This window comes from Sorex araneus, chromosome 10 (genome assembly GCF_027595985.1).
Source record: "Sorex araneus isolate mSorAra2 chromosome 10, mSorAra2.pri, whole genome shotgun sequence".
Taxonomy (NCBI): domain Eukaryota; kingdom Metazoa; phylum Chordata; class Mammalia; order Eulipotyphla; family Soricidae; genus Sorex; species Sorex araneus.
Genome location: NC_073311.1, coordinates 53,206,870 through 53,219,544, shown reverse-complemented (window position 1 = coordinate 53,219,544; position 12,675 = coordinate 53,206,870). Strand labels below are relative to the sequence as shown.

Here is a 12,675-nt window from a genome sequence, read left to right as displayed (position 1 = left end):
CCCACCCTCCCCCTGCCTCTATGGCAGACAATATTCCCCATACTCTCTCTCTACTTTTGGGCATTATAGAAAGCGAGAAATTTTTAAGTGAGCCAGTTTGGGGCTCTTCCAAGTTTGCTAAGGAGAACTTTAAAGTTGTAAATTGCCTTTTGTAAGAATTTACCATATTTGAATTGCAGATCGGGAATTGAATTAGTGCTTTAATGATGAAGTATGCAGTTTGAGGGAGAAGAGGAAGGCTTCCCGATAGAGAATTACCCATGGAATTGGTTAATTGAATCAGACCTAAAGAATAGTCCCCTTGTGAAGAGCCAAGGACATTCCCTTGTGTAATTCCCATTAGGAGTCAAGGGGAAAATAGAAGAGACCTCACAGAAAAGCTGGGCATATTCCCAGTCAAGAGTTACGGTAGAGTTCTCTGCTACTTGACAGCCAAAGAAAAAATTTTTGCTTGGAAATAGCAGAGTAACTAATGCCATGTTTCAACAGACAAATTGTGTGGAGCTTTGGCTTAAGAGTTGAACTCAAAGAAAGCTCTCTGAGTTTCTCAGCCAGAGCAAGTTTAAATGACTCACAAGTTTCATTGAGGTGGGGATGGGGTGGGTTCATAGAGTTCAATTCACATCATAGTACAAAGATTATTGTGATAGGGAGAATATTTTTATTGTAAGATCCGTAGGTATCTCAGATTCACATGCGAAAATGATTTCTCCTATAAATAGAAGTGAACAGTGCCTTCAGAGTCTGTGGGAGAGGTAGGAGTTAGCACATGTCAGGAGCATGGGTATGGTGTGTGTGTGTGTGTGTGTGTGTGTGTGTGTGTGTGTGTGTGTGTGTGTGTGTGTGTGTGTGTGTGTGTGTGTGTATGGTGGGGGTGGGGTTGTGTGGTTGCAGGGATTGAACGCAGGGCAAGCATACCAGGCAAGCAGAGAAGGTAAGCAGTGTCCAGCTCTGCCATTGAGCATCACCATCCACTCCCCAGGGCAGTTTAACATGTTTTTTTCAGAGAGCTGAAGCTGGGATGAGTCTTTTAAGAGAGTATGATCTACATTTCTTTGCTTGAGCTCACAGTTACTCAAGTTTAGTCCTCTGTCGGGAGGAGGACTAAATTTGGTCAAGTGGAGTTAGTGGTCATTTGTGACACTTGCTCAGTGATTAATGCAAAGGCCTTTTGGATTTGTGACAAATACATTTTTGGATCAGTTTCTGGAAATTCCTTTCAAATATTGGTAAAATGTTTACGTATTAAAGTCTGATATAAAATATGCTAGGATTTAGGAATAAATAATAGCTATTAGCGATGACTCCTATTTCCAAATGGTAAATGGTAGAGACTAAGGGTTCAAAGAAGAAAGGGTGAGGCAGTTGGAAAGAAAAGATTTGAATCTGGTTTTGAAGGATATAAACGTGTTTGGTTGGATAAGAGAAATATAAAGTGGCAGGGAAATGAAAGTATGTGCTGAGCAGTGTGTGAAGTATGTGCTGAGCAGTGTATGAAGTATGTGCTGAGCAGTGTATGAAAGTACGTGCTTGCAGTGTATGAAACCAGTTTACTACTAGGGAGGTAGTGCAGAAGGGCTGGAGTGTATGCGCAACCCTGGCTTCCATTTCCATGGTCTGGAGCACTGCCAGAAGCAACCCTGAACCCCACTCAGTATGGCCCCTGAAACCGAAAAGCAAAACAAAAGATTCATATGTAGAAGTCATGAGTGGAGATTTGTGTAGATATCTTGGGGGTTTTTGTTTGTTTAGGGTGAGTGATAGCACAGCAGGGACTGGAGCTATAGCACAGCCGGTAGGGCGTTTACCTTGCACGCAGCCGACTGGGTTCTGTTCCTCTGTCCTTCTCGGAGAGCCTGGCAATCTACCCAGAGTATCCTGTCTGCATGGCAGAGCCTGGCAAGCTACCCGTGGCGTTTTCGATATGCAAAGAACAGTAACAAGTCTCAGAATGGAGACGTTACTGGTGCCTGCTTGAGCAAATCGATGAACAACAGGAGACTGTGCTACAGTGCTACAAGGGTGTGTGAGTTTGTGTATGTGGTGCTGGGGTTTGAACTCCATCTCATACATGTAAGGCAAGTGCTTTACCACAGAGCTACATCTTTGGTGTTTCTCTGATGTATTTCTTTAGTGGATGAAGATAATATTGCAGGTCTAATGATACCTTTAAGATGACCATAGTCTTTGTACTGTTGAATATATATTGATGACAATTTTGATAGAAAATACCCAGAGTGTGATTGCACAGGATAAACTCTCTGGTTTCCTTTTATTAGTGTGAAAGTTCCATGCAGTCCTTTATAATTCTTAGCTATAACCAGTACTGCTAATTTAAAAGAAACTAACTTGTTTCCTACACCCTGCACCATGTACCAACCTCCTCCCTCCTTCACTTTTTTTTTTTTTATTTTTTGGTACTCAGAGTCTGTAAGTGGCCAGAAAGATTCTTTGAACTTGATTACCAGATACTTAGTAGCAATGTTAATGTTTGATTTGAAAGTCATAAAAGAAATTTGGTTGTTACATACTGTGTACACATGTAGATACAAATAGTGCTTTTGCCAAGATAGTATCATAGGGAAAGTGCCTGTTAAGGATTAGATTATTATTCTTGGATTTAAAATTTTAAGTGCTGTAGGCCTAATTCTTACCTCTGTGCTGCACTTAGCATTGGACTCCCTATCCCTTTTTACCACACCAGATGGTTGTAGGGGACATGTAATGCTATGAAATAGCCAGGGGTCTCTGCTTGGGCAGCATGAGTTCTGATTCTTACACCCATTTCTCTCTTAGCCTTATGTCCTTAATTAATAGAATCGGTTAGAAACCTGTCCCATGGTTCTTGTGATTGGTTAGTACAAGGTGTCTCAGTAGAAGGATGCTTTGGATACATATGGGACTGATCCTTCATCAGTGTGAAGTCCTGAGATGTGAATTTGAGGAAATTTGCCAATTGTTAATTTGCCAGTAGCAGCAGCAGATACAGTACAGAAAGGGTAATCATTTTCTAGCTACATCTGTATTATTTATACATGAATTCATTATTTTTTGGACCTTACCTCATGGTGTTTGGGGTCTACTCCCAGCTTAGCCTAGGGGGTTTAGGTGACCATGTGGTTGGTGTTTGGTGTCAGGGATCAAACTTGGGCCCCCCACATGCAAATCAAACTTGCATCCCCGGTTAGCTCATTGAGTTCCTTTCCAGACCCTGCTCCCACTTTTTTTTTTTAACTAAAAAGTTGGATTTAAACTTAATTAAAACAGCAGTTTAGGGCTGGATCAATAGTACAGTGGATAAGGTTCTTGGCCTTCCACGCAGCTGACCTGATTTTGCTCCCTGACATCCCTTATGCTCTTCTGAGCACTGCCAGGAGTAAATCCTGAGTGCAGAGACAGAAGTAATTCCTGAGCATTGCTGAGTAACCCCTCCTTCCAAAAAAACTTAAAAAAAAAAAAAGAGCAATCAATGTATTTAATTTGACTTTTAGAAATTTCTTTACACTTTAGAGCACTGTTAATTAAAAATATTAATGTCTTTAGAAAGGATGAGTGGTTACTTTAATGTGGTATTTGGTTTAGGCTTTGGATGACACAGTTTTAAGACGTTAGGAATTGTGAGAGAATATCATGTAGATGATTGCATCCTAATTCTGGTCTTTTTTTTTTTCACTGCTTTGTCATCTTTTCCTCTACCATTAGATCTGTGCTATCCAATGCAATCGCATGTCTATTTAAATTTAAATTGTGATGGAATAAAATTAAAAGACAAATTTTTCAGTCACACAAGCTTCATTTTAAAATGCTCCTTGCCACATGTGGTCAGTATCCACTAAATTGCACAGTGGAGAGAACATTTCTTTTTTTTTTTTCATGTTTGATCCATAATTTATTTTATTTTTTTAAATTTTATTTTATTATTGAATCACCGTGAGACAAAGTTACAGACTTACAGGTTTTCATGCTTACGTTTCAGTCATACAATGATCGAGTGCCCATCCCTCCACCAGTGCCCATTTTCCACTACCAATGGTTCTAGCATCCCTCCCACCACCCCCACCCTATCCCCTTTACCCCACCCTGCCTCTGTGGCAGGACATTCCCATTTGCTCACTCTGGAGAAAACATTTCTATCATCTCAGAAAGCTGTGTTCCACATTGTTACTGTTGAGGAAAGTAAATGTTAGTAGCTTGCATTAAATGCTTTGAAAAGCAAACTAAAAAACCCAGAGAATTTTTTCCACTTTAGTTCTAACAGCTAAAGTTAAATATTCTTCAGGCTTTATATTTAGTATTGGGAGGTCATTCTAGTAGTAATTTAACATGGATAAATAATAAAGAAAAATTTTTATTAAGAACTGTTTTCTGAGCTCGTATGAATGTATTATTGATAAGTAATAAATTGCACATATTAAAGAGTAAAATGAGTAAGTTTTGTCATTGTTTACACCATTAGACTTACCATAATCTATATAGTACAGCCATCATCCACAATTTTCTTATACCCAATCATGGTATTCACTTCCTATTGTTCATTCTTTCACCTTCAGCTACTGATCTGCAAGCACAATGATTTTAATTTTCTGCAGTTTTATGTAAAATTTTTTATATAAAAATGGATAATGGTGGTATTACATAGATTCTGATGAGTAGTTATGAACACGTCAAAACTCACTAAAATTTGCATTTGTGCAATTTATTGCATATCATTTATATATTAATATAGGTCAGCAGAGATCTTAATGAACAATTTTATTCTTTTGTATGTTCTTTTACTCTGCTTAATTATATTGAGTTTCATCCATGTTATGCGACTATATTGTTCTGAATTCTTATCGTGTGGACTGTTGTCTGGTGATGAGTGTTGGGTTGATTCCAGTTTACATACTGCAGATAATCCATTATGAATGTTTATATACAAGTCTTTATATTGACATGCTTTCATTTCTTGAGTAAATTCCCGGAATTGAATGACTAGATTAAATGGTAGGTGTCTTTTGAGAAACCGCTATGCTGGGGCCTGAGCGATAATGTAGCAGGGAGGGCGTTTGCCTTGCACATGGCCAACCCGGGTTCAATCCCCAGCATCCCATATGGTCCCCCGAGCACTTCCAGGAGTAAGTCCTGCCGGGTGTGACAAAAAAAAAAACCCAAAAAACCCAACAGAACCAAACACCCAAAAAACCACTATTTTCTTGAGTGGACTGTGCCATTTCTGTCCTACTACTAGATTGTGAGCCTTCAGTTTTCTCCAATTCTTGATAGGGTCACTATTTTTAATATTTATCTGACAAACTACTTTGATGATAAAAGGACTGCTTTGATGATAGTTTCAAATTCCCTTCTTGCAACTTTGGTTTTTAAAAGCTACAAAAATAATTTGTTTGAAAATATTTTAAGCATAGGCTGATAACTTTTAGTTTTGGGTATTTACTCACTAATGCAGATTGAAAGTCAATTTACCTAAGAATCAATACAATAACTTCCTTTTTACTTACACACTTTTCTTTTTGTTCCAGCGGCCCCTTTGTTGCTTTATGCAAACAGACGGGACTTGCGATTGGTCGATGCTACAAATGGCAGAGAGAATGCCACCATTGTAGTCGGAGGCCTGGAGGATGCTGCAGCGGTGGACTTTGTGTTTGGCCATGGCTTGATATACTGGAGTGATGTCAGCGAAGAAGCCATTAAACGAGCAGAGTTTAACCGGACTGAGAGTGTGCAGAATGTTGTGGTTTCTGGATTACTGTCCCCTGATGGACTGGCATGTGATTGGCTTGGGGAAAAATTATATTGGACAGATTCAGAAACTAACCGGATTGAAGTTTCTAATTTAGATGGATCTTTACGAAAAGTTTTATTTTGGCAAGAGTTGGATCAACCCAGAGCTATTGCTTTAGATCCTTCAAGTGGGTAAGTTTTTATTTAATGTATGTCTCTTAATGGTGTCTCTTTTTTTCTGGTTTCTTTTCACTAGCACATATATCTTTATTCTTAAGGCAAGAGAAAGATCCAAAAACCAAATCTTAGATTTTTTTTTTTTTGTGGGGGGAGGCAACATTTGGTATTTCCTAACTCTGGGAGTTGCTTTCTGGGGTTCTTGGTAGCTACATGGTGACAGAAATTAAACTTGGACCCCTAATGTGTGAGACATACACTCAGCCCATTGCATTATCTCCCTAGCCCTGAAAGCTTAGATGCTTTTTTTGCTTTTATGTCAAGTAGATTTGAATGTACAAAGTTAATACTTTCTTAAAGGAAGGTATTTCTGTAGTTTTTATTTCTAATAGCACTTAAGGCATAGATATATTTATAATATGAATCTTGTTTCTTGCATTTATTTTTTCATAATTGCGAGGGGATAGTTTGAAGGCAGAAGGTGAGTAAAGAGTAGGAGTTAGTATTTGATAGTTCAGGGCAATGTAAAAATCTGGATTTTATAATTTTTTATTATATGTAATCATGTAATCTTAACATTAGACTTTGCAGCATTATTTAATCTTAGAGTTAAATGAAAATAAAAGTTGACAAATGAGTTATTTTAAGTTAGTTAGCCAGCCATATTTTTTTCCATGAAGCTTTATTTTCTATGGAAAGGGGAATGTAAAACTGTGGGATAATTCCAAAAGTAAGTGTGAGCTGTGTCCCTACATATGTGGCTGGGCCTTCATCCTACCCTATATATACCATTCCCTGGTATTTCTATATTGATGTGCTCTCATGCCAGAGCCAGTTATGGCTATGTATAGCTAACTATGTGAACATGAGCTTAAAGAGAGTTACTAAGAATTGGTTGAAGTCTAAAGATTTTTTTATCACTATGATTCAGTAAAAAAAAAAAATTAAAAAAAGCAGCACAAAAATACCTGGATATCTGGAAGGAACTAAAGAAAACTAATGGACAATTCCTCTGGTGTTAATCTGATTTAATAATAAATCTGCCACTAGCTGTCATTCCAGAATCATATCTAGTAAAAAGTATACAGCATGGTTTAAAAAAAAAGTCTATAAGGATAAGAAGCCTCTAAAGAACAATTTTAGGGGGCGGGGAAAAATAAATAAAGAACAATTTTAATGTTTCTTTGATTTTCAAGTGTGTTGGAAGACTAAAACTTTTATAGATGGGAGAGGGTTAAAATATACATAATGAATACAGTTGGAAAAATTGAAAGCTAGGTTTTTACATGCTGCTTTGTTTTGATATTGGTGACAAAAGTCTAAAAGATTCTATCTTGTAGATGAAAAAGAAGAATTAGGGTAAATAAGTTCTGGAAGGCACAAGTATATAACAGACACAGACATAAGCAGACACACACACACACACACACACACACACACACACTCATACTCTCTCCATGTTTATTTTTTGATATATCTTGTGGTGCTCAGGGACTACTCTTGCCCCGGCTGGGGATCCCTTCTGCCCATGCTCGGAGGACTGTATGGTGCAGGGATTGAACTCTAACCTCCTGCATTCAAGATGTTTGCTGCAAGCTTATAGAGCTCTCTCTCTGACATCTTATATTTTATGTGCAGTGAAATAAAATATGCTTTTAAAAATCTTTATTCGTTTTTGGTGTTAGGGCCATACCCAGCAGTGCTCAGGGGTTACTCCTGGTGGAGTGCAGGGGACTGATGTAGTACCAGGGATTGAACCCTGATTGGCTTCTTGCAGTCTTTTTGAAAGGAGTATCTGGTAAAATCCGATGGTGCTCTTAATAAAGCTTCAAAGAAATAATACAGTGTTTCTTGGGGTAGGAAGAAGGACTGAATGTTCTGAGGAAAGAGGTCTCAGGTGATAGTGTGCATTAAACTGCACTGATTGAAGAATTTGGTTGTTCAGAACTTTTTGAGAAATGGAGACTTTACTTTGTCAGCAAAATCTAAGTTTCAGGGAGTAGTGAAATGTTTCTGAGGTTATTTCCAGGCAGAGCACTCAGAAATTTGTTACAAATTCTTTTTTGTAGAATTTAAGAATTCAATCTAGGGTTGATAAGTTCAGAGCTCTGCTTTGTACTTTTGGGAAAAGCTTGGGAATGTCTTTTAGAATTTGCTATCTTATTTCAGAATAGAGAAAGCATACCTTCTCTTTGTTTGAAGCATGTTATATATTGCATGTTTATATAGTATGCGTATTGAGAGGGAGAGAGTGAAAGAAATTAAAAGGGCTGTAAGATCTGTTAAGGAGGATGGGTTAATAAAATAACTGGGTTACCACATTTTTGAAGCAGCATCTTAATCATTTATTTATTTTTTGAGGTCACACCCAGTGATTCTTGGGTTCATCCTGGCTCTGCACTAAGAAATCACTTTTGGCAGTACTCGGGACCATATGGATGTCAGGGATGTACCGTTGCTCCAGCCCCTTGATGTTTTCTATGAGATAATGATTATAATCAAGGGAACAGAATTGATAAGAAATGTTACTATTCAGAATCTAATTATTGTTCAACTTAAAATGAGGCATATTTTATTAAAATGGCCATTGTGGGTCTAAATAAATGTACAGAAATAATACAACTAATGGTTCATGGTGGAAATCTAAGAATGTCTTCTAGTGCATGATGCATTCAAATTTTTTAGTTTTATTTACTTAGAAAGTTTCTTTTATTTAGATCATAATTTAGGTAATAAGGTTATAGAGTCCTGCATTTTTTGTTTTGTTTTGGGGCCACACCTACTGGTGCTCAAGGCTAACCCTTGACTGCCCTCAGGGATCACGCTTGGCAGGGCTCAGTGGACTACATGTGGTGCTGGGGATCAGACTTGGGTGGACTGTGCCAAGGCAAGAGTCCTTCCTGCTATGTTATTGCTCTGACCCCAGAGTTCTTGAGAATTGTGTTATAAGAACAAAGTTATGAGACGGTTATCACCATCCAAGTGCCCAAGAACTTCCACTTGATCTTTTTCTACCTCTTACACGCATGTGCACGCACACACATACTCCCTCCCACTCTCCCTTCAACTGTTTGGTAATTTAAGTTTTGCAACAAAAGGGCAAGCAAGTGTTTATTCTCATTTGTTACTTGATATTATGTATTCCTTTTTTTTTTTCTGTATACCACAGATAAGTGAGATCTTCTGATACTTGTTCTTCTTCTGCCTTATTTCACTTAACATGATGCCCTACAGTTTATCCAAATTGCAGTAAACCAAACTGCAAAATTTCTTATTTCCTTCCAGCTATGTGATACTTCATTGTGTACATATATCACAGCTTCTTTTATTCAATCATCAGTTGAACATTTGGGTGTGAATATTTGGGTAGTGTCAGTCACCTGGTTTGTGTACTTAGCATTGTGGTGAACATACATATATATCTTTTTGAATTAATATTTTTGTGTTCTTGAGCTAGATGTTTAAGAAATGGCATCAAAGTCATAAGGAAGCATTATTTTTAGTGTTTTACAAATCTCTTCTGTTTTCCGTAGAGGCCGAATCAGTTGATGTTCCCATTAACTGACTGAGAATTCCTTTTCACCACATCTCCACCAACAACCCCTACCAATAGTTTTTGTTTCCGGTCTTTTTTTGATCTTTGCCGTTTTCAGTGGGTGAGATAATACCTTATTAGTGGTTTGGGTCACACTTGTGAGTGTACTGCACACTTGACAGTTTGTTGGCTCTGTGTTCAGAAGTGACCCTGGCAGTGTTTGTGGGCTCCTTGTGTGTTGCAGGGGATTAGACCACATACAAGGCCTTACCTCCTGTAGTATCTTTCCAGCTAAGATACTATTATTGATTTGATTTGCATTTCCCTGCAGCACTTTTTCACATGTTTGCTGGTGGTATGCCCTTTTTATGGAACTGTTTTCACCTCCCTGTTTTTGATGGGGGTTGCTGTTTTTTGTTGTTGAACTTTGCGAGTGCATTATATATTTTGAGTATTAGCCCTTTGTGCTCTTCGTGTTTCTGGAGAGCAGACGCCATCGGGCTACACTTAGCATGCGACAGGGACAAATGAAGACGTTACCGGCGCTTGCTCAAGCAAATTGATGAACAACGGGATGATAGTGACAGTGATACAGCCCTTTATTTAATGTATGGTGTGCAAATATTTTCTCCCATTTTGTTAAGCTATCTTCTAATTTTAGCCCGAGTTTCTTAGTGCAAATACTTGTCAGTTTGATGTAATAACATTTGATTTTTGTTGCTTTTGCTAATGGAGTTAAATCATTCAAGATACCTCTGAGAGCTGTAGCCTAGAGAGATTTGCCTCTGTGTTTTATAGATTCTGGTCTAATCTCAAGGTCTTTAATTCACTTTGGCTTAACTTTTTGTGTGTGGTATAAGAGTGGGTTTATTTTTTTTTCCTTAATTTTTCTTTTTGTATGTGTCTATCGAGTTTTTCTTTTGTTGTACTTGCAGAGGCGTTTCCTGTTCCATTTCAAGTATCCCTCTTCTTTGTTGTGGATTAATTGTTCATATATCTGAGGGTTTATTTTTGGACTCTCAGTTCTATTCCGTTGGTCTGAGACTATCTTTATTCCAGTATCACACCCATTTTAATTACTATAGTGTTATATATGATTTAATGCGATATCTCCAATAGTTTTGTTTCTTTGGGCCACGCTTCGAAGTGCTTATGCCTTAATTTCTGCCTCTTTGCTCAGGGATCATTCCTGGTGGTACTCCAGGGACCCTACTGGGTGCTGGCGAGTGAACCTGGGTCAATCACGTGTAAGGCAAATTCCTTGCCTGCTCTAGTCTCTCCTGGCACTCTCATCCTTTTTTCTCAGAATAGCTTTGGCTATTTGGGGACTTTTATGATTCCTTACAAATCTTAATAGCATTTGGTTTAAGTCTTTGAAGATGCATACAAAATTTTGATGTAAATGCCATTGAATCATTGAATCTGTTTAGTGTAGATGCGATAGTCATTTTAGCAATGTTAATTTTTCTAATCCATGAACTTGAAGTATTTCACCTTTTCTAGTGCAGGATTTAATAATGTCATGAGGAAATGAATCATTCTCATTTCCACTCCCCCCACAACCCCCCTAAAACTAATCAGTTTGGGGGGGCTTGGGGATGTGGCTTAAGGGTAGAGAGCACATGCTCTCCTTGTGTGAGGCCCTGGTTTTGATTGCTGCCACTGTGTGTAGCTCCCTTCTCTACCCCTTCCCCTGCTCTGCTGGGTTTGCTCCCCAAGAACAGTACCACTGTAGCACTGTCATCCTGTTGTTCATCGATTTGCTCGAGCGGGCACCAGTAACATCTCCATTGTGAGACTTGTTACTGTTTTTGGCATATCGAATATGCCAAGGGGAGCTTGCCAGGCTCTGCCGTGCGGGCGAGATACTCTTGATAGCTTGCCGGGCTCTGCCATGTGGGCGGGATACTCGGTAGCTTGCCAGGCTCTCCGAGAAGGACAAAGAAATAGAACCCGGGTTGGTTGTGTGCAGGGCAAATGCCCTACCCACTGTGCTATTGCTCCAGCACTCCCCCTCTTCCCCCAAGAACAGTATCAAAATCAATTCAAATGAATACACTTCTGGGTGGCAGATTGATAAGTGTCTTAGGAAATTTTCCATTAGTTAAAAAAGTACACTGGGCCACACCCAGTGGTAATCAGGGATCACTTCTGGCTGGGTTCAGAGGACCGTTTAGGGTGTTGGGGAAATCCTGATAGGCTGTAGACAAGGCAGCGCCCTACCTACTATACTATTGCTCCGCACTTACGGCTTTAACTTACTCATGGTGCTTTCCAGTTTTGGAAGTGAGGACTTACCAGCACCTTAGCTGTTAAAGAATATTGCTGTGGAGAAGTGTACCTGCCAAGGAGGCAGGCTGTGGCATGAAAGGAAAAATGGGGACATTGGTGGAGGGTAATGGACACCAGTGAAAGGATTGGTGTTGGAACATTATATGCCTCAAACTCAATCGCAAATATCTTTGTAATTTTGTAATTTAGTGATTCAATTAAAATATATTTTAAAAAGAATATTGCTGGTAGAATAAATAATAATATACCTTGAAGGTATAAAATAGTGTTATTTAAACTTCTAAGGAACATTCAAGTGAAGATTAACTGTAGTTTTCCTAAAGATTAAAAGTTTTATCAAACAAGTAGTGAAATTTAATTTTTATTCTCATTGTATTAATTTGTTTGTGGAATATTGGTATTATTGGTCTTAAGACCTTAGACATGCAAAGCATGTATTTCAGCACTGACTTACTTTCTTGGCCCATATTCCTCGTATCTTCATTGTGTAGTTTGGTAGAGGTGGGAGGGGAGAGATTGACCGAGAGAGGGTGAGAGGAAGAGAGATTACGTATTAGAGTTCTTTTACTTCCTTTTAATTCCTTTTTACTTCCTTTAATAAAATTTCCTCTGAAAATTTCTTTTAATCTTTGAGAAGTGGTTTTCTGTTACAGCTTATTTCCCCCCTATATGGACTGTAGGTGCTACTGGGAACCAGGGACTTGGCGGATAGTAATTTGAAAGCGATAAAGCTAGAAAAAATCAAAAGTAGCAGAATGATCCACATTCATTCATAATTTCAAATTGCATGTCAAATTTACATATTTGAAAACATTCTATCAACCTTTCGGTGTTGATCTTCAATTTGTATTAAGTTTAATATAATATTAATGGAATTTTTTAATGATTTTAATGGGAAATAACTTTAGGCTGAGTGCATTACTTTTTTTCAAGAGATGATATTCAGATTT

The 12,675-nt window shown here is 38.3% G+C and overlaps 1 protein-coding gene across 1 annotated transcript in view; it reads left to right on the top strand.

The window, feature by feature from the left end:
* Nucleotides 1-12,675, top strand: part of LRP6 (LDL receptor related protein 6) — a 146,185-nt gene that overhangs the window by 18,068 nt on the left and 115,442 nt on the right. Inside the window, exon 2 of the mRNA XM_055118208.1 lies at nt 5,520-5,913. Within this exon, the coding sequence (XP_054974183.1) occupies nt 5,520-5,913 (394 nt within the window). The remainder of the gene's footprint in view (nt 1-5,519; nt 5,914-12,675) is intronic.